This window comes from Rhinatrema bivittatum, chromosome 5, assembly GCF_901001135.1.
Source record: "Rhinatrema bivittatum chromosome 5, aRhiBiv1.1, whole genome shotgun sequence".
NCBI classification, from domain to species: Eukaryota; Metazoa; Chordata; class Amphibia; order Gymnophiona; family Rhinatrematidae; genus Rhinatrema; species Rhinatrema bivittatum.
Window position 1 is genome coordinate 100564556 of NC_042619.1, and position 20793 is coordinate 100585348.

The window sequence follows — 20793 nt, forward strand, 5'->3', positions numbered from 1 at the left end:
AAGGGAGCTTGGATTCATTGGAAGAAGCCTTATCAAGAAAATTTAATGTAATTGTTTGACTGGATAACCAGGGAACTGAATTAGAGGAGAGTACTGAATTTGGCATAGTTAAATTTCAGGAGACTAATAAAATAGGTAGGCAGTGTTCCCTGTAAACTATGCAGAAGTGCTCACCCATGAAAACATATCGTGTGCAAGAAAAGGAAAATAGAATGGTGTTTCAGAGAACATCGTGCACTAACTTGTATACTACATTCCTCACAAGAACACTTTTCTGCGCACAGCCCACAAAAAATTAGAGGGAACATTGAAGGTGGGTAGTTTAGGGTGCGCCTTAAGGTTGTTAATCTATTTCAGAAATTGGTTGAGTTATATGCAACAGATGATGGTAATAAATGGTTCATTTTGATAAGAGGACTGCAACAGCAATGATGCGTCAGAATCTTTTTAGTGCCTTTATTATTTATTCATTTTAGTATTTGGATTCATTACCCGCCTCTTTGAATAAGAAATCCAGCCAAGGTGGGGTACAATAAGTAAAGTGGCTACAATAATCCAAGATTATTAGCATCTTGACAAGGAATAGGGTGCACAACATTAATACTAGAGTTTAAGTCAGCATTATTGTCTACTGTAAATAACAACACAATAAAATTAACTTGATCTAAATCTACAAGCATTAATGATATTGCCAAAGAAATAGAAAGCATATAGTTTTGAAGGTGATATTAAGATCTGAAGTGGGATTCATGTTCCAGAGGGATTAAAAAATAACCTTGCAGAACGGAGGGGGGGAGGGAATCTAATATTTAATACAGAAAAGTGTAAAGTCCCTTCATTTGTAATTTAGAAACTCAGGGAAGCAGTACATGGTGTGAGATAAGATATTAATGACCACCAAACAGCCTAAGGATCTGTAGATGATCAAATCTGATGACCTCTAGGGTTACCAAAGAGTTTGATGCAAGAGGGCGTGCCAGTGGAATACTCAGGTGCCAAGGAATAAGTGTAACTGGCAGAAAAAAGTGGTGGCAATATGTCTGTTAAAATAATAAAAGCATTTCTGAGATAGTGTGTATAGTTCTAGAGGCCACATCCCTGGAAGGATCTAGAGAAACTGAAGGCAAAGCGTTGTAGAGTCTTCAAGGTAAGTCTTATTAGGTAAAACAAGCCACTTTAGTGCAAATATACTAAATACATGAGAAGAAGCAGATATGGGATGACTTTGTACCATGCCTACTATTTAGATCACATTTTGCTTTACAAGGTTGCAAGTAATACTATTAGCACTCAAATGCCTGAAGAAGAAATGTATTACTTTTCATTTTCATACCTAGGAAAAAAGCAGAAATCTGTTTCTCTGGACCTTGCCACAGCAGCTATCTTCTTGTGAAAATTCTGCGTTCTGATGCTTCTGTGTCAAACCACTATGTGCTGTAATTCATTACTGTATAGACACATCACCATTTAGAATCTTGGGGGCCAAAAGGGCAGCTACCAGAAGCAAGCAGGATAGCATCATTATACAAAATGTAATTAAAAAATGCTTTAGCAAACGCTAACAAAAATGCTTTGATTGGGTGGAGATCTCATTCAAGCAATTCAGCACTCCCATTCTCAGTCAGATAAGGGCCTCCCAAGTATGTTTCTTATTGGAACAGACCTGCTACAGAGGAATGTTTTTTTCACTATAAATCTTGGTTTATCTAATAAAAAATAATGGCTAGAAAAATATTTTATTTTTAATGTAAAAAAAACAGTGTACTGCAGCATTCCCAGCCTTCTAAAATAGTGGTTGTTGGCTGCCGAGTGAGCCAGTGAACCAGCACTGTCTTAAGTTTGCATGTGAAGGCAGGAATTTAAGGTAGTAAACAAGCTGTGTCTGAGATAGATAGGTGTGGATCTAAATCTGAAGGCTGCAGCTTGGTATCTTATAAAGAAAGCATTCTTCAGAGTCCTCGATCTGATGTGCTAAATGGAAGCTGAAATTCCTCCTTTATCTGCTTTTTCCCTGCTGCCAGGTGGCCTTGACTTTTTGCGGGAGTACCAGTCCTCGCCTGTGCCAGACTCTGGGTTAAGCTCTAGCTCCACATCCTCCAGCATCAGCCTGGGAGGCAGCAGTGGAAATCTCCCACAGATCACCCAAGAGATGGAGGACATTGAGACTGCGGCCGAGACGGATGAAAAAGCAAACAAGTTAATTGAATTTTTGAGCACTAGGTAATGTTTGTTTTTTTTTTGGGGGGGGGGGTGTTAATAGCAATAACTGTTATAAAGATGCCTCTCTATAACCATGGGTCTTCATCAATAAAGACTTTTTCTTAAGCACAGAATGGGGAAACGTCTTATTCAAATAAGGCCCCATACACAGTATGTGTACTGAGTAGATCAATAAATCTCTTTGAAGTAGATATTAAAAAATAAATGTTTAGGTAAGTTATCTGGATGAGACTTATCCGGCTAACTTACAAGGGATATTCAACAGCTTGGCTATGCTGCTGAATATCCCCAATGAAATCACTGGTTAACCAGATAAGTCTTATCCAGCTAACTTTAGACATGTTATTGAGCAGATATAACATCTTCAGTTAACTTAACTGGATAAGTCTGAATATTGGCATTTATTTGGCTAAGTTAAATGGAAAAGTAGCTCCTCCACAAAAAGGAAAATTGGTTCTTACCTGATAATTTTCATTCCTGTAGTACCACGGATCAGTCCAGACTCCTGGGTTTTGCCTCCCCTCCAGCAGATGGAGACAGAGAAATTTTGATGGACTCTGCCATAAATACCAGGATGCCACCTACAGTCCATCAGTATTGCTCAGTCACAAAGCAGAATGGTACGAAACTAAACTAATTATATACAGTAACCTAACAACTTAAACTGGTTCACTAACCCCCAAGTGGGAACAGAACCCCTGAGACACGGTAAACAAAGTTCTTCCGATTAAAAATAAGAACAGCTGAATGAGCGGACTCTCGATTACCTGCGCACTCCAAATGGGCGGGACTCTGAACTGATCCGTGGTACGAAAATTATCAGGTAAGAATCAATTTTCCTTTCCCTGTACGTACCCGGATCAGTCCAGATTCCTGGAATGTACCAGAGCTCTCTTACCTGGGCTGGGATCCGGAGAGGCCTGCTCTCAGCACACCTGCTACAAATCCTCCCTCACCTGGGTCCTGGACGTCCAGGCGGTTGTGCCTGGTGAACGTATGTAACGATTTCCAGGTGGCTGCTCGGCAAATCTCATGTGGCGAAATATGCTGATATTCTGCCCACGATGTAGCCTGAGCACGAGTAGAATGCGCCCAAAGCCCTTGAAGCAAGGACTTGCCCTTCAGCAAGTAAGCCGAATTGATCGCCTCCTTCAACCATTGGGCGATAGTGGTCTTTGATGCTAAATTACCTTGTTTAGGAGCACTCCAGAGCACAAAGAGATGATCCGACATCCAAAAACCATTGGTAACCTCAAGATAACGCAGCAGCACCCTACGGGCATCCAATTTCCGTAAGTCTCGAGCGAGAGGATCAGAACGGTCCAAATCCGAAAAGGAAGGCAGCTCCACTGATTGATTCAAATGAAAAATGGAGACTACCTTCGGTAGGAAGGAAGGAACCGTCCACAAGGATATCCCTGAATCCGAAATCCTCAGGAATGGCTCTCTGCACGACAAAGCCTGAAGTTCAGAAACTCGCCGAGCAGAGGAAATTGCTACCAAGAAAACCACTTTCAACGTGAGATCCTTCAATGTTGCACTCTTCAGTGGTTCAAACGGTGCAGCACATAAGGCTGAAAGCACTAAATTTAGATTCCAAGATGGACAAGGATGGGACACCGGAGGCCGTAGATGCTTTGCTCCACGAAGGAAACGAGACACATCCGGATGCATTGCCAACGGGACTCCCTGAACGGCACTGCAAAAACAACCAAGTGCTGTGACCTGTACCCTCAAGGAACTACACGACGGTCCCTTCGCCAAACCAGCTTGAAGAAAGCACAAAATCTCCAGCACTTTCGCTCGAGTAGGCAGAATCACCCTGTCTATGCACCAAACCTCAAACACCTTCCATACATGAACATAAGTCAGGGACGTGGAAGTCTTACGCGATCGCAAAAGTGTAGAAACTACCACATCGGAATATCCCTTGTCCCTTAACCGTTGCCTCTCAAAAGCAATGCCACTAGACAAAAGTGATCGACCTGGTCGAAACATACAGGTCCCTGATGAAACAGGTCTGGGAGGTCCAGGAACCGCAGAGGACCTTGCACCGCGAGATTGACTAGGTCCGCAAACCATGGGCGCCGCGACCACTCAGGAGCCACTAGAATCACTTTGGATGGATGAAACTCTATTCTCCTGCTCACCTTTCCAATGAGGGGCCAAGGTGGGAAAAAATAAAGCAACACATTTATTGGCCAGAGAAGCGCTAGAGCGTCTACTCCTTCTGCCCCCGTTTCTCTGCGGTGAGCAAAGAAGCGTGGGGCTTTGGAATTCCGAAACGTTGCCATCAGATCCATGCAGGGCATGCCCCACCTGTCGCAAATGAGTTGAAAGGCTCCCGCGGTGAGCTCCCACTCCCCGGGATCGAGACGATGGCAAATGAGAAAATCCGCGTGAACGTTGTCGACCCCCGCTATGTGGGATGCTGCAAGACTGACCAGGTATTGCTCTGCCCAGCTGATCAGCAGTTGAGCCTCCAACACCACCGGCCGACTCTTGTTTCCGTCCTGGCGATCGATGTAGGCTACCATGGTCGCATTGTCGGAAAGAACCTGGACTGATTTCCCCCTGATAAGTGAGAGAAAGGCATGCAATGCCAGGTGTACTGCTCTGGTCTCCAGGCGGTTGATGGACCATTGGGATTCCTCCTGGGATCACTGTCCCTGCACCAACTGCCGCAGATAAACCGCTCCCCACCCGGAGAGACTGGCATCCGTAGTCACGACCGTCCAATCCAGAATGACCAGGAGAACTCCACGGCTCAAATTGTCCGAAAGGAGCCACCAGTCCAAACTGGTGGTACGTGCTGTGTCCGGTAAAGGCAACAGCAGATGAAATTGTTCGGAGACCGGATTCCAGCGAGAAAGCAAGGCTGATTGCAGCGGCTGCATGTGGGCGAAGGCCCAAGGGACAAATTCCAGGGTCGAGGCCATAGACCCCAGAAATTGCAAGTAATCCTAGACCGTCAGCAGATGTGTGGACAAGAAGGCTCTCACCTGCCCTTGCAATTTGGTAATGCATTCCGCCGTGAGAAAAACTCTGCCTACCTGAGTGTCGAACAAAGCTCCCAAAAGCTCCAGGGACTGGGAGGGTATAAGATGACTCTTGGACAAGTTGACCATCCATCCGAGGGCACGCAGTAGCTGAAGTACCCTGTCTATCGCCTCCTGGCAAAAGACGTCCAACTTTGCCCGAATCAGCCAATCGTCCAGATACGGATGTACCAAATATCCTTCTCTGCACAGTTGAACCCCTACCACAACCATGATCTTGGTGAACATTCTGGGAGCGGTGGGCAGGCCGAAAGACAGCCCGAAACTGGTAATGTTGTCCCAGAATGGAGAATCACAGGAACTTCTGATGATCGGTCCTGATCCCGACGTGTTGATATGCCTCTGTCAGATCCAGGGTTGCTAGAAATTCACCCTTTCGTACGGAAGCAATCACCGACTGCAATGTCTCCATGTGGAAACAGGGAATCCGAAGACATCTGTTGACCTGCTTTAAATCGAGGATGGGCCGAAAGGTTCCCTCCTTTTTTGGAACCACAAAATAAATGGAGTACCGACCTTGTCGAAGTTCCGCTGGAGGGACGGGCGTAATCGCGCCGAGATCTAGAAGGCGCCGAAGAGTCTCCCTGACTGCCTGGTGCTTGGTGGCGTACCCGCAGGGAGAGACGAGAAACTGATGACGAGGCCGCCGTGCAAAATCTAAAGCGTAGCCGTGTCTTATCACTGTTAGAACCCACTGGTCTGACTTGAGCTTGGCCCACTCCTCGTAGAACAGAGATAGTCTGCCTCCGACCACCAGTACTGAGGAGTGGATCGGCCGACCATCATTGCGAGGGCTTGCCCCCCGGAGCAGCCTGGGTGTTACTGGGCCTACCAAACCGCCGTCCCCGAAAGGACCGAGACCAAGACTGCTGTCGGTTGGAGTTTTGGCGAAAGGAGGAAGCAGGTGGTCGGGATGTCCAAGGTTTTTGGCCCCCACGAAACCGAGATCTGAAGCCAAACGATCCTCTAGACTTCGGCCTGTCCTCAGGCAAGCAGTGTACTTTATTCTCACCGAGGGACTGTATCAGGTCCTCCAGCTCTTTACCAAAGAGCAGTTTCCCCTTAAAGGGCAGAGATCCCAGCTGGGACTTGGAAGAGACATCTGCCAACCAGTTTCGCAACCAAAACAGACGGCACGCTGAAACAGTGGAAACCATGGACCTGGCTGAAGTGCAGAGCCAAGTCATGAAAGGCATCGGCACTATAGGCAATGACTGCCTCCAGACGCCCCGCCTGGAGGGATTCCTCCTCCGATAATGCCTCGTTGGCTAGCAACTGCTGGACCCAGCGAAGGCCTGCCCGCAAGGCGAAATTGCTACACATAGCCGCATGGACCCCAAGGGCTGAGACTTCGAAAATTTTCTTGAGCTGGATTTCCAGCTTCCGATCCTGCAAGTCCATAAGGGCCGTTACACCAGTAACCGGAATGGTGGTCCTTTTCGTGACAGCCGAAACTGCCGAATCCACTTTGGGAAGTCGGAGGATCTCTAAGCCTCCTCCGGTAGGGGATACAGCTTATCCATAGCTTTGGCCACCTTCAGCCCTAAATCCGGGGTATCCCACTCCCGAAAGAGTAAGTCCGAGGCTGAAAAATGAAAAGGAAAGGAGGAAGGTGGCCCCCGCAACCCCAGTACAACCGAGTCCATAGCCCCCAGCCGAGACTCTTCCTGGGGGGGTCTCAATACCGAGTTATCGTAGGATGACAGGGATGAGACGGCCTAACTCATCCCGACGAAAAAGCCTGACGACTTTAGGATCATCCATCCATCCCATGAGCCCCACACGGACCTCCCGGCATGGGGTCCGTCTCCCCTTCAACCCCCCTCGGAGGTTGGGAAGGTAAATGCGGATCTTCCGGATCCTCAGATTCCGAAGACGTAGCCGAGACCTCCTGAGGTGCCTCAAACCTCAGAGGTCTCTGCACCTGTGGGCAACCTGTCTCCTCCATGTGCTTCACCTTCTTCTGTGACCTGGCTGTAGGGTCCGAAAATCCCGAGGCATCTCTGCCTCTCTTCTTGCCTGATCTTCTGACTTTGAAAGCTTTGTGCATCAAAAGCACAAAGTCAAAATTAAACAAAGAGTCTGAGGAAGTATCCTCAGCATCTCCTGTTGGGACTTCCCCCAAATCATGTGGGCCAGGTCCCCCCGAGTCGCCCCCCTCAGGGGCTATCTTTTGTGGGGATAAGCGCGGCGGGAGATTCCCCTCCCCCACCGCTGCATTTGTTGCCGCGCTCGCTGATGCAAGCGAATTCAAGATGGCGCCCATTCCCGCACTCAGCGGGAACAGGCCGAAATTCAGGGCCGGCAGGGTTCTGAATGCACCGGAGACAGTCTGGACCTGCATGACGACCCTGGGTAGGGTCGTGGAGGCTCCCTCTCCGCCTGAGAGGCACGAGGCACAGAGTCCTTCTTTGGACAGCCGGGCACGCGCGGCGCCCCAAGCTTTACACGCGGCTGTCCGTGGCATGGCTACTCACACCCCCAACTTCCCTTCAGCACCTTTCAAGAATGGCGTGGCGAAAACGGCATGGGGAAAACCCGAAGAGATTGGAGGAAAAGGAGAGCCCAGAAAAAGACAAAGAGAAAAACTTTTTTTTTTTTTACTTGCCACAGAGCCTCCGGGTCCTGAGTGAGCCGGGCTCCCCAGTATCACCCTCAGTACAGTGAATAGCTGGAACTAGGGTTCTCAACCCTAAACATCAGTGGCCTCAAAACCAGAGAGGATGGTCCCCTCAGGACCTAGCAACCCTCTGGGAGGTGAAAGACTGTCTCCTGAATTTGACCTTTTTTTTTTTTTTTTAAACTCTGAAAATGAAATACTGCAGAAAAACTGTCGATGCTAGCCTAATCCTAAGCCAAACACTACAATCACTTCACAGACTGTAGGTTTTGCATCCGCCATCTGCTGGAGACAGAGTAATACTGATGACATCCTGGTATTTATGGCAGAGTCCATCAAAAAATCTGGAGGGGAGGCAAAACCCAGGAGTCTGGACTGATCCAGGTACGTACAGGGAACACCCATTTCCTGCCCACCACTTTGCCAGCTAAGTACTTATGGGCCGATACAGTAAAATCCGTGGGAGAGCGGGGCACGCGCACAGGCCACTCTCCTGTGTGCACGATTCAGTATTCAAATTAGGGTCGGCGATAAAAATAGGTAAACGAGGCGCTAGGGACACTAGCGCGTCCCTAGCGCCTCTTTTTGGATAGGAGTGGCGGCTGTCAGCGGGTTTGACAGCCGACGCTCAATTTTGCCGGCGTCGGTTCTCAAACCCACTGACAGTCACGGGTTCGGAAACTGGATGCCGGCAAAATTCAGCGTCCGGTTTTCAACCTGCGAGCCGCGGGCCAACTTCAAATTTTTTTTTTTTAAACTTTTTGTAACTTTCAGGACCTCCGACTTAATATCGCCATGATATTAAGTCGGAGGGTGCACAGAAAAGCAGTTTTTACTACTTTTCTGTGCACTTTCCCGGTGCCCAGAGAAATTAGCGCCTACCTTTGGGTAGGCGCTAATTTCTGAAAGTAAAATGTGCGGCTTGGCTACACATTTTCCTTTCTGAATCGCACGGGAATACCTAATAGGGCCATCAGCATGCATTTGCATGTTGCGGGCGCTATTAGGTTCGGGGGGGGGGTTGGACATGCGTTTTCCACCCCTTACTGAATATGGGGTAACGCTAGCGCATCGAAAACACGTGTCCAATCGCGGGTTAACAGTGCGCTCCACTGGAGCGCACTGTACTGTATCGGCCTGTAAGTTGGATAAGAGGCAGACGCTAAATATGGCCAGATATTCAGCTGCTGCCATTTAGCTGGATAAATCCTTACTTATCCATCTAAGTGGCGTTGAATATCAACTTCTTTGTTTTTAACCCTTTAGGTTTAATTTTCTAAGGGATCTAGCTGGCTAAGTAATGACTTAGCTGGTTAGATCAAAGTGAAAATTTAGTGGGATTGAGCAGCTAAAGTTAGCCATCTAGTTTCACTAAGTGGCTAAATTTAGCTGGCCAAAATCTAGGCAGGTCAAGGGTGGGGTTAAATCAGAGGGAGAAAGCTAGGAAGTTACCATTAGCCTCTTAACTCAGCCAGCAAACTTTATGTACTGCAGTAGCAAGCCTAAATCTGGCAGGTTAGCATATACCATCCCCCTCCCCCATCCCCCTTCCTCCCACCTGATCTGAAAATAGAGTGAGAGGTCACCAGTCCTTGTCCCCCCACACTCCCCCTTCCTTCCCACCTGAAGCAAAAGTCCAAAGGGGAGGGAAGGAGCTAAGAGCTCATACTTGCAATCTCCCCTTCTCACATCCAAAATGAAAGTTTAGCGGGTGGAGGAGCTGACAGCTCCCTCCCTGCCCCCCAAACCTCTTGCCAATTCCTTTAAAAATTGCCGCATCCCCCCCCCCCCCACCCCCGATGCACCCCTGCCTCAACTGCATCCCCTAGACGTTTTCCAGTACCCTCCTAAGCTGGGAGAAGGAGACAGACCTGGCTTGGCATTCAGCATTTGTCTTAACCTTTCTAGTGACCGTGCGTATGCTGTATCTGCGGCAAGTTGAAAACTGAAAGCACGCATGTAAATTGTTGCAGAGACCGCATGATTTTTGTCCCAATGCAGAAAATTTGAAAACTGCCCCCTTAAGTACATTATTCGTCAGTGAATGTATAAATACATTGGGGTAGATTTTAAAAGGTTGCACGCGGGCATCATGTGCGTGCATGACCCGGCACGCACACATGTATGCCCGATTTTATAACATCCGCACACAGGTGCACGCATGTTATAAAATTCAGGGTCGGCGCACGCAAGGGATTGCACAATTATGCAACTTGCACGCATCGAGCCGTGCTGCCTTCCCCCATTCCATTACTCCCCCACATTCCCTTCCCCTCCCCTACCACCCCGCCCTTTCCCCCCTACCTTTTCCTTTTTTTCGATTCTATTTCCAAACTTACTTCAGCCCTGTGTAAAGCCCTGGGACTTACATGCGTCCCATGGCTTTACGCGCGTCGCCGGGCCTTTTGAAAATAGGCCCGGCGACGCGCAGCCCATTGTGTTCCTATTGGTTATAAAACGCATTTGAATATGTATTTTTATGGTTACCAACACCAGCTGCCATGTCCTGGATCATTATGTAGAGCTTCATAAAAAGAAAAATCTATTTATTTTGTCTATCTATAATCAGCCATGATGTTCTCCAGACTGTGTAGGTTACTGCTGCAGCCTTATAGCACTGTCGCTCTACAAGGCTCTTGTGGATTTCCTATAGAAGGAGGTCCGCACTGTGCTGTGGTTCCAGGAATTCAGCACTGCCACCTGCTGCCCAGGCATGAAAGCTTGGTTGAACTTCAAGAACTGAAAGCACATGGCCTTCTTTTCTGCCAGCCCGCATTGCTTTCCAGGAGCCATAGAGCAAATTTAAAATGCCCTTATATGGAGAATAAAATGCATAATGATAAAAGATAACGTGGTGTTGAAAAGAAAATTCATCCCTGCTATGAAGTTCTTGCTGTTTCATGGGAACTACATTCCTTTGAGCTTTTCCCTGAAGATCAGTGAAAAAATGTGCTGACTGTTTCAACACTCTATAACTTATTGAACTATTTGTAGAGGCCACAGACCCGAACCCAAAGTTATGACTGCTTCTATCTTTCTCAACTAGCCCTAATAAAAATAAAATATAAGGCCTTTGTAGGTTCTGTATTCCTCAACTTATATTTGCTGTTTAGCGGGATTCATTTTTCTGTTCATCTTATTCATGGCCTTTATTTCTGATTGTTCAAATATATTTTCCTCTCTTCTGACTGTTTTTCTTTTGGGAGTGTGTGTGTGTACTTTCAAATTGTAGGCACACCCCTTGATTTTAAAAGCTCTCCTGTTTGAAGGTGGCTCACTGTTGCAAACCTACTTATCCCCGCTTCTGTCAATGACATGGCAGCAATCCAGATTTACTTAAATCCTTAATTGGTTACCTTTGAAAAATTTGGTTTACTTCTGATTAAGAATGTATATCAAATTAAAACTGGTAACTGTTTTGACCATAATTGTTTTGTTTGCTAACCTAATTATTTATCTATTTATTCATTTGAGAAATTTATAGCCTGTTAATCCTAAGTATTTGCTCTTGGCGGATTGCAGAGCAAACAAAATGTAAATATTCTTGGTACTGCTTTGCATGCAAATTTAGACATTTGTCAGCCTGCATTCTGCCTTCCTGGAGGGCACTAACAGCATATGGTGTCTTCACCACTGACTCATTGCTCAAAACTGGAAGGGTTTACTCTTGCTTAAAAGACCATGGGGTAATTTTATAACAGCTCACATAAGAAAGTCGACAAATGCGTGCAGAAAATTATAGCAGTTTTCAAAGTAAACGTACCCACGTATGTTTGCTTTGAAAATTACCGCACCCACTCTATCCGTACATAATTACAACTGCTAATCCGTACTCCAAAATTTTTTCAAAATCAAGAAGCAGGCCAGATTCTGCCCTTTGGAATATCTCCGCTCAGTCCAGGTGAACTTATCCACATACAGGACCTGTGCATGTAAGGTTACCTGCATATTGGGTGGGCAGTTTCAGCAGGTAAAGCATCGTTTCACCCACAGAGAGCCTTTGTAGATTAACCTGTCCTGCATAAGCATTTTGAATCTAATGTCTGGAAGTGCAAGGTCACCATCCTGTGAGTTCAAAAGATTTGAACAATGTAATGGAAAAAGAAGAACTGGGAGCATGTTTACAGAGAATTAGATATTCAAGGGTCATGGAGAATTCATTAGGACTAAAATACTACAGAATCCCTCTGCAGTTCCCTCTCAACTTACCAAATCTTAACAGTGTTACATTTTCAGTTCCAAAACAGAAATTTTTTTCTGTTTGTTTTCTGGATTTTTTCCTTTTATTTCCATTCATCCCTCCCTGTAGGCTCGCATCAGGAAGATATCATGCACAATACATAATATGCGGTTATGATTTTCCTCTCACATTCACTCCCAAATGTAGATCAAGGAGCGAAGTGGCCTCCCGTGCAGGGATGCAGCTTTCTCAGAGCTAATTTGGGTGTTACATGCAGCATGTCAGTCATTGCAAGACATGGCTTATCCCATTGAAAGTGGCACTTCACCATTTCATGGAGAGTGGCTCTTTATGTAATTGAGTTCATGCAAGCATGTTTCAGAGTGCCGTACAAGAGCGCATTTTTACTGCATGCTCTATGTGTGTCTTTAGTACCATTACAATAAGTGGATCTTGTCTAGGTTTGCTTACATACACGCCAATACAGTAAAGGTCGTGGGAGAGCGGGCAAGCGCCCGCTCTCCCGGCGCACGCACAGGCCACTCTCCTGTGCGCACAATTCATGGGGGACAAACATGCAAATTAGGGCCCACGATAAAAAGAGGCGCTAGGGACACTAGCGCATCCCTAGCGCCTCTTTTTTAACAGGAGCGGCGGCTGTCAGCGAGTTTGACAGCCGACGCTCAATTTTGCCGGCGTCGGTTCTCAAACCCGCTGACAGCCACGGGTTCGGAAACTGGACGCCGGCAAAATTTAAACGCCATGATATTAAGTCGGAGGGTGTACAGAAAAGCAGTTTTTATTGCTTTTCTATACACTTCCCCGGCACCGGCAGAAATTAACGCCTACCTTTGGGTAGGCGCTAATTTCTGAAAGTAAAATATGCGGCTTGGCTGCACATTTTACTTACTGAATCGTGCGGGAATACCCAATAGGGCCATCAACATGCATTTGCATGTTGCGGGCGCTATTAGTTTCGGGGGGGTTGAACGCACGTTTTCAACGCACTATTACCCCTTACTGAATAAGGGGTAGAGCTAGCGTGTCGAAAACGCATGTCCCAACGCGGGGTAACAGTGCGCTCTGCCGGAGCGCACTGTAGTGTATCAGCCTGACTCAGACACAAGGGCAAAGGGTAATGTCTGGGCCATTTTAACGAGAATAAAGGTTTGTATGTCATCTTTGGTCTCTTAAAGGGTAATTTTATAACTGAGCAGGTAGGGGTAAAATCTGTGTGTACCTTTTATGCAAACTTTACACCAAAGTTGTAAAGCAAATTTATGTACATAAGTTCACTTTGAAAATTCTCAAGTAAGTGGCCTGAAATGCAGAAAAACTAACCCACACAGAGTTAGGCCTGCTTTATCAAAAGAGTAACTTGTGCATGTTAATATATGCACATACTTATGCATGTAAATCCCAAATCTGTGTGTGTCGTTCCCCCCACCGAGAATGCTTTTTCTCAATTCATATAAAACTATGTGCAGAGCCCCAGTATCCTGTGGCAGATTTTTCAAGATTCTGTGGCAAGAGTCAGCAAATTCTGTGGCAATTTTTCAAAATTGTGTGGCGATTATATGACAGATTTGCATAATTTTGCATTAAAATTCATACTTCTGACTGCAAAAAAATATCATTTGTTTTTATTGAAAACCATTCATGTTTGTTTTTAAATTATATACAAATAAAAAATGTACAAAATGCAAAAATCAACAAATTATCAAGTTAAAACATTGTTACAAACTTTTAACCGCAACATATCACTTATGTTATGAATTGAAATAGTACATTCATCCTTTTTCTGTTTTTTGGAGAAAGTCATTTTCATCTTTCCAAGAATATGCGCTTCTGTATGCTAAAAATGCCCTCAGCATCAGCAGTTTGTCATGCTGTTAATTATACAGAAAGATATGTGCACATATATTGGACACATAGTAACAGATACAAAAAGGGGTTGAATTAACACAAGTTTGAAACTTGCCAGTAGTAGTGCAAGTCACTAAGGCTTCTATGAATTGAACTTGATTCCCTCTCTGCCTCTCTGTGAGACACCAGCAGTTGCAGATTTCCAAAAACACATCAAGGTCTTTATAAACGATGTATGATTGGCCACCTATGCAGGTGCAAAAACCTTTGTATAAAGATGAAATTCTTCTAAAAGGACATCACTCCATCTAGGAATTATAGCAAAATCATTTTTTGGTTTGATTTAAGAGATCCTTGAGGGGTCAAACATTCTGACTGTTTTCTTAGTCTATTTCAGCTTCACCTCTCCCCTGCTGTTCCCTTCATGAAAGAAGGAGTCAGGGAAAACAACAGAAGGAAAGAGGCAGGATTAGAGAACAAAGTTCTTCTCATTTGCTACAGCCTCAGCCTTACATACACTCACACTCACACACACACACATTCCTTACAGGCTGTTAACCAGGGGAGGGGATGGAGCGGAAGCAGAGAACACTGAGACTGATAGCAGGCAGGCACCCTGCAGTTAACTTCAAAAGATTGAGTTGGGCTATGGAAAAGCTTCAGATATGTTGATTCTGTGGCAGGTTATCAATTATGCAGCAGCAAGCTAATTATGCTGTTTCTCCTACACCCAAACAATCATGGGAGGCTAGTGCCACTAAGTATATGCGAAATTGAGTTATGCAAATATCCCCTGGAATACAGCCTAGATGCACCTCGCAGTCCTGATCCTAAACAGCTGAGACCAAGAACCGCAGATGCACTTTTGCTTTTGTGTTTTTCCGTTATAGAGCATTTGGTCCTCTCTGGTGTCATGAAGATATCACACCCAAGAACCCAAATTCAAAGAGCGCTGAACAACTTACTAACTTCCTGCGTCATCTGGTGTCCGTGTTTAAAGACTCAAAGTCAGGTAAATTCATATATTGTATCTCTGCACGTATTCATCACACTGTACAATGAAATCAAAGCTTTCTTGATTTCTTTCACAGTTGATGCCCACAGTCCTCTATCAGCTCATTCACTGAGGATGCCCATAGTTCTAACTTACAAGTTTGTCACCTTCTATTTTGATATCCTGTATATTGAATTATGTATTCAATAATGCAAAGATCCTAAGATACAGCAAACCTTTTATCCTCATCTGTGTTCAAGAAATGCATGACAACTAATGGCTGTAAAATCAAATAATTGTAGCTCTATTTTTAACTGAAATAAAAAATGTCATCGGAAACGTGGTTTAAACTTTTTTCCTTCCATAAAGATATCTTAAACATATCTTTATGTTTTCATGCCACATGTGTAGGGACCTTCATGTTCAGTTTTTATTTTATTTTTCCTGGGAATTTCAACATTATAACAAAATAAATTGGTGAAAAAATAACTTTTCCACTGGTTTTTCTCCTGTGAGTTATAACAAGGTCATTTTTGTTAAAGCATTGAAATTACCAGGAAAAATAAAATAAATACTGAAAACTAAGCTCCCTAAACACGCAGTAACCCCTTCCCCCCCCCCCCCAAAAAAAAAGTTGTTTCTTTTGTATTTGGTTCTTCTCCTGCGATTTATAAAACACTGCTTGCTAATTTTCTTTCAGTTCTCCATGTGGTCTTCAGTTATGGAAGATCAAAAGAGCTCATTTAATCCTCCCTTTACCAAATCTTCCCTGTTTGCTAGCCAAAATCCTCTTGTCTGTGCGTCTTGTATTGTTTTCCTAGTCCTGCCCTCCTTTCTGCTGAGAACACCTGGCAGGGACACCTGCCTTTGAAGCCGGAACACGGTGTTTACAGAGGAAGCAAAAGTCCTCCTGACCTTGCAAGTCAGCACTGGTTTCTCCTGCTTGAGAACCCAGTTGTGCTGCCCCATCTGTTCCAGTCCTCTTGCCCACTTGTTTTGTTTTTTTTTCCCAATAAAATACCACACATTCTGTTTGGAAACCGCCCTAGAAGATCTGTGAGCAAAAAGTGAAAGAGAAGAGGGAAAAAGTGTAATCTCAAGTTATGAAGGAGCCCGAGGTCTGGGGGCTATGGAAGGGCAGATGTTGCATGCCTCCTCTGGATTCACACAGTCCAAGAGTGGAAAGGACAGGCAGTGCATTTTAGCAACTGGGAAATGTATTTGGAGAAATGCTTAGTAGAGAAAGTCAATAGCAAAGAAAATATACTCACAACACACTGCTTCAGTAGACTTACTGTGAATCACAGCATACATAAAGCAAGGAGACTCCATTCAGGGCCATCACAAAGAGCGGGCAAGCAGGGTGACCACCCAGGATGGGGCATCACGCTGCCCATTTGAGTGAGTCTGTGAGCACACAAACCTGAAAGGGAAGCACTGGCGTACCGAGGGGGGATGGGGGGAGCAAATGCCCCCGAGTTCAGGGTGTTGGGTTCGGCAGTCCACGGGCTGCTCCCGCGAGCCTCTGCCCTTACCTCCCTGGCCAGGCCGGCCCCGCTGTCTGTCTTCGTGGATGGATGCCACTGATGCACCGCCAAACACCATGTGGCAGAGCACCTCTGGCCCTCAACAAGCCGTGCTCCTTAGGCACATGCATGTGCACCCAACGTTATCTTATTTAAAGGGCCTGAGTCGGGAAAAGCCCCACAGTGCCCTCTGATGACCTCACATGGTCAGCCCTATAAAGGGCCCTTTCTATCATTCCCTCAATGCCTCAGCAACAGGTTCAGCTACCAAGTATAGTGCATGTTGCTTCCCAGGCTAATCCAGTCTTCTTCTTCAGCCTGTTCCAGTCCTTGTCTTCAGCCTGCTCCAGTTTTCATCTCTGCCTTTCCCAGTCATTGCCTGCCTGACCTGCTCCTGCCTTACCTATCTGCCTCAGTCCTATCTGTTCCTCTTCTTCTTCCTTGGACGGATACCTGGTTTGACCTGTGCCTGGACTCTGGATATGTCTGACTGTTGCCTGTCCTTGACCTCTGCCAGAACCCTGGATATGCCTGACCACTGCTGCCCTTGACCTCTGCCTGGACTCTGGATACTCTTGACCTCTTCCATCCTCTGACCGTTGCCTGGACCTCGACACATCTACTTGCCACCTGCCTATGACCTTCACCTGGCCTCAGACCACGAGTCCAGTCATCAGCAGAGACTCTCACCTAAATCCTGCCGGCCCTGTCACCCAAAGGCTCATCCTGAGGGGAACGTGAGCTGGAATAGGTAAAGGTCTTGTCCAGTCTCTGCTTCACCTGGGTCTGCCTGCTGACTGCAAGAATCTGCAGGGCTCCTCCCTGTAGTTAGAGCCAAATTCATCTCAGCCAAAGGGTCCACAAACACAACAGTTTGCTGAGGCCATGGACATGGCAGACTTTACTTCATTCCAAGCCATCCCTGGTCTAGCCCACAGACTGCAGGACCAGCAAAGTGCCTTGGAGCTCCTGGCCGCAGCTATGGACTGCCTCACACGTGTCTGAAACCCTGACCACTCCTGCAGCACCACCTCCTTCAGCACCCAGTCAGCCAGTCCTTCAGCTGCCAGCTCTACCCCTGTATGCCAGGGATCCTAAGCGGTGTTGAGGATTCCTTAATCAGTGCAGAATGCACTTCCAGCTACAGGCTCCACTATTCCCTGCCAACCAAGCCAAGACCATGTACATCCTTTTGTTAGTCGATGGAACAGCACTGGAACCCCAGAAAGTACAGAGAAGGCAACCCAAATGATAAAGTGCATGGAAAGGCTCCCCTATGAGGAAAGGATAAAAAGGTTAGGGCTGTTCATCTTGGAGAAATGACGGCTGAAGGGGAATATGATAGAGGGCTATAGAAATCATGAAAAGACTTGAATGGGTTAATGTGAAATGGTTATTTACTCTTTCAGGCTAGGGGGCACGCCATGAATTTAGCAAGTAGCACATTTAAAACAAATCAGAGAAAATTATTTTTCACTCAACACACAGTTAAGCTCTGGAATGCGTTGCCAGAGGATACACTTAAGGCAGCTAGTGTAGTTGAGTTTTAAAAAGGTTTGGATAAGTTCCTGGAGGAAAAGTCCATAAACTGCTATTAGTCAAAAGCGAATAGCCACTTCTTGTTGCCAGCATTAGTAGCATGGGATCTGTTTAATGTTTAGGTACTTGCCAGGTACTTGTGACTTGGATTGTCAGTATGGATAGACCATACCAATGGTCTATCAAGCCCAGGATACTGGGCTTGATAGACCATTGGTATGATCCAGTATGGCATATCTTATGTTCTTATGTTCAAGAATCAACTAGCAGATGCCCTCTCTCGCTGCTTCCAGACTGAAGATGTTCTGGAACCTCCTAGGCACATTATTGATCCTGCTAAGATACTCCTGGCCACCACAGTACCCGTCCCCTTCAGGGAAGATGGTAGTACCTTCCAGATTACATTAGAAAGTGTTTAAATGGGCCCATGACTCCCTTGTCACAGGACACTCTGGGTGGGCACCAACCCTTGAATTACTTCAGTGGCACTACTGGTGGCCCCAAATGAAGCAACGAATAAATTAAGAACTGTTGATTTTATGATGAATTCTTCAAATTAATATTCAACCAATCATCATATTCTACCATCAAAGTTTACCGAAGCCTGTTAGGTTAACAGACGGTGAGACCTCATATGTACTATGGCAGGCTATTAAATGTATGCCCTTCAACGCCAGTAGTTTAATCTCGCGGTGATGAACTTAATATTACACCGTCTGAAACTTTATAATCATTGGTCTCACTGTCTATTAGGAGTACTGACACTTTGTGTCCGTGAAACGTTATTGCATAGGCAGTAGATAGGAAAAACCACTTATCGTAGCAGGTAGTGCAGTGGGGATGTATCACTGGCGTGTTAGCCCGACACGGCTCGTGTTTCTGGAGAACCTTCTTCAGGGGCTGCAGTGTGCCAGTACTGTGAATATAATAAAGCAAAGTTAATGCGTCCTGAATTCAAACAAACTGATTCCTGCACTGATAGTAAACGATAACCTACTGTTCCCAAAACTGCCGGTGCGTTCTGCTACTCGGCTGCGGCTAGAGTCAGGCAGCAGGATCCGCCATGTTCAAATCCTAGTTATATACCAAGCGTTACAGGTAGAAATCAATTAGTAGTGACGTCAAAACAATTAGCTGGAACCAGTACTATAATTGGTAGTTAATTAAATGAGGGATGACCATTCCACTGAATCATTGAGACCTGACGGTGTTTGGGATTCTAAAGTGAAAATCCACCACTGTTCCCGGATGTTAAGCAATTGTTTGAAATCACCACCGCGCGGGCTAAGTGTGATATGTTCAAGAACGGTCCAACGTAGTTGATCAAAGGTATGACCCGTTTTAATGCAGTGATCCACCATGGGTGCCTCCAAATTTGCTGTTTTTAAGCGGCTGCGATGTTCAAAGAGGCGTGTTTTTATTTTCCTGCTGGTACGTCCTACATAGGTTAGTAGGCACGGGCACTGGATAAGGTATATCACGAAGGTGGAGTTACAAGTGGTCTCCGATCTTTTATAGTAAATGAAGCCTGTGCGGGGGTGTTGCCATGAGGGGCCTTCCAAGGTTGTAGCACACATTTCACACTTGCCACAACTTGAATGGTTGCCATGTTGCCTTACTGGATTCTGCAAAGTGACCGCGGTGTGAACAACCATATCTTTTATATTCTTGCTTCGTTGATACGCAAAAAGAGGGTATTCAGAAAAAATATGGTGCAATTGCAGGACATGCCAGTGTCGTTTGATGCTTTGCATGATCAGGTGTGATTTGTCCGAGTGTGTGAGTACACAGATATCTGTTGATATCGGATCTCGTGTTTTGTACTGTAACAAGGTTGTTCTTGATGAATGCCATGCTCTTTTATAAGCTTTATATACTGCCTGGTAGGGATATCCTCTAGAAAAAAATCTATCCGCCAGTATACTCGCCTGGAATTTGAAATCTTTATCCGACGAGCATAAGCGTCTGAGTCGAAAAAATTGACTGACTGGCAGGCCTTGTTTAAATGCCCTTGGATGAAAGCTGTGGTATCTAAGTAAATTATTTCTTTCAGTTGCTTTGCGATGGATGGATGTATGTAACTGTTGATGTTGGATAGTGAGAGAAATATCTAAAAATGATAGCTGTGTGGTACTGAACTGTGTGGTAAATTTAAGATCAGTATCCACAGTATTTATCCAAGTGATAAATTCTTGAAGGGACGTGATGTCCTGTGTCCAAAAAATGAGTAGGTCATCTATGTAACGGATCCAGAGAGACACAGTATTGAACCAGTGTGAGCTATAGATATGAAGTCTTTCAAGTCTGTCCATGACTAAGTTAGCAATGGAGGGGGCTGCGGAGGACCCCATAGCTATGCCGTGAATTTGAAGGTAAAACTGGGTGTTAAAAGAAAAATAATTTTTTTGGATGACAAGCTTAGCTATTTCGTGTATAAACCAAAACGGAATTCTCGAACTTTCCATGTTAGGTCTGAGGGTCTCCTCAATTGTCAAAAGAGCTGTGGAGTGAGAGACGTTTGTATATAAAGAGACGACATCCATCGTTACTAAAGTAGTGGAGTCCGTGATGGTTAAATGATCTGCCAATTTATTTAAGACAGCCGTAGAGTCTTGAACATATGCCCTCATGTTCTGTACATGCGGTTTAAGGAATTTATCCAAAAAAATGGCTAACGGTTCCAATAGGGATCCATTGCTAGAGACGATGGGTCTCAAGGGGGGATCTGCCAAAGATTTGTGGACTTTTGGGACGCCATACATCATCGGAGTACGTGGATATTGTTGGAG

General features: G+C 45.5%; 1 protein-coding gene across 1 annotated transcript in view; it reads left to right on the forward strand.

Annotated features, from left to right (window-relative positions):
- The window catches only part of FRY (FRY microtubule binding protein), a 496652-nt gene that overhangs the window by 355310 nt on the left and 120549 nt on the right, over positions 1-20793 (forward strand). The window contains exons 40-41 of the mRNA XM_029602654.1: positions 2022-2220; positions 14836-14957. Coding sequence (XP_029458514.1) covers positions 2022-2220; positions 14836-14957 — 321 coding nt within the window. The remainder of the gene's footprint in view (positions 1-2021; positions 2221-14835; positions 14958-20793) is intronic.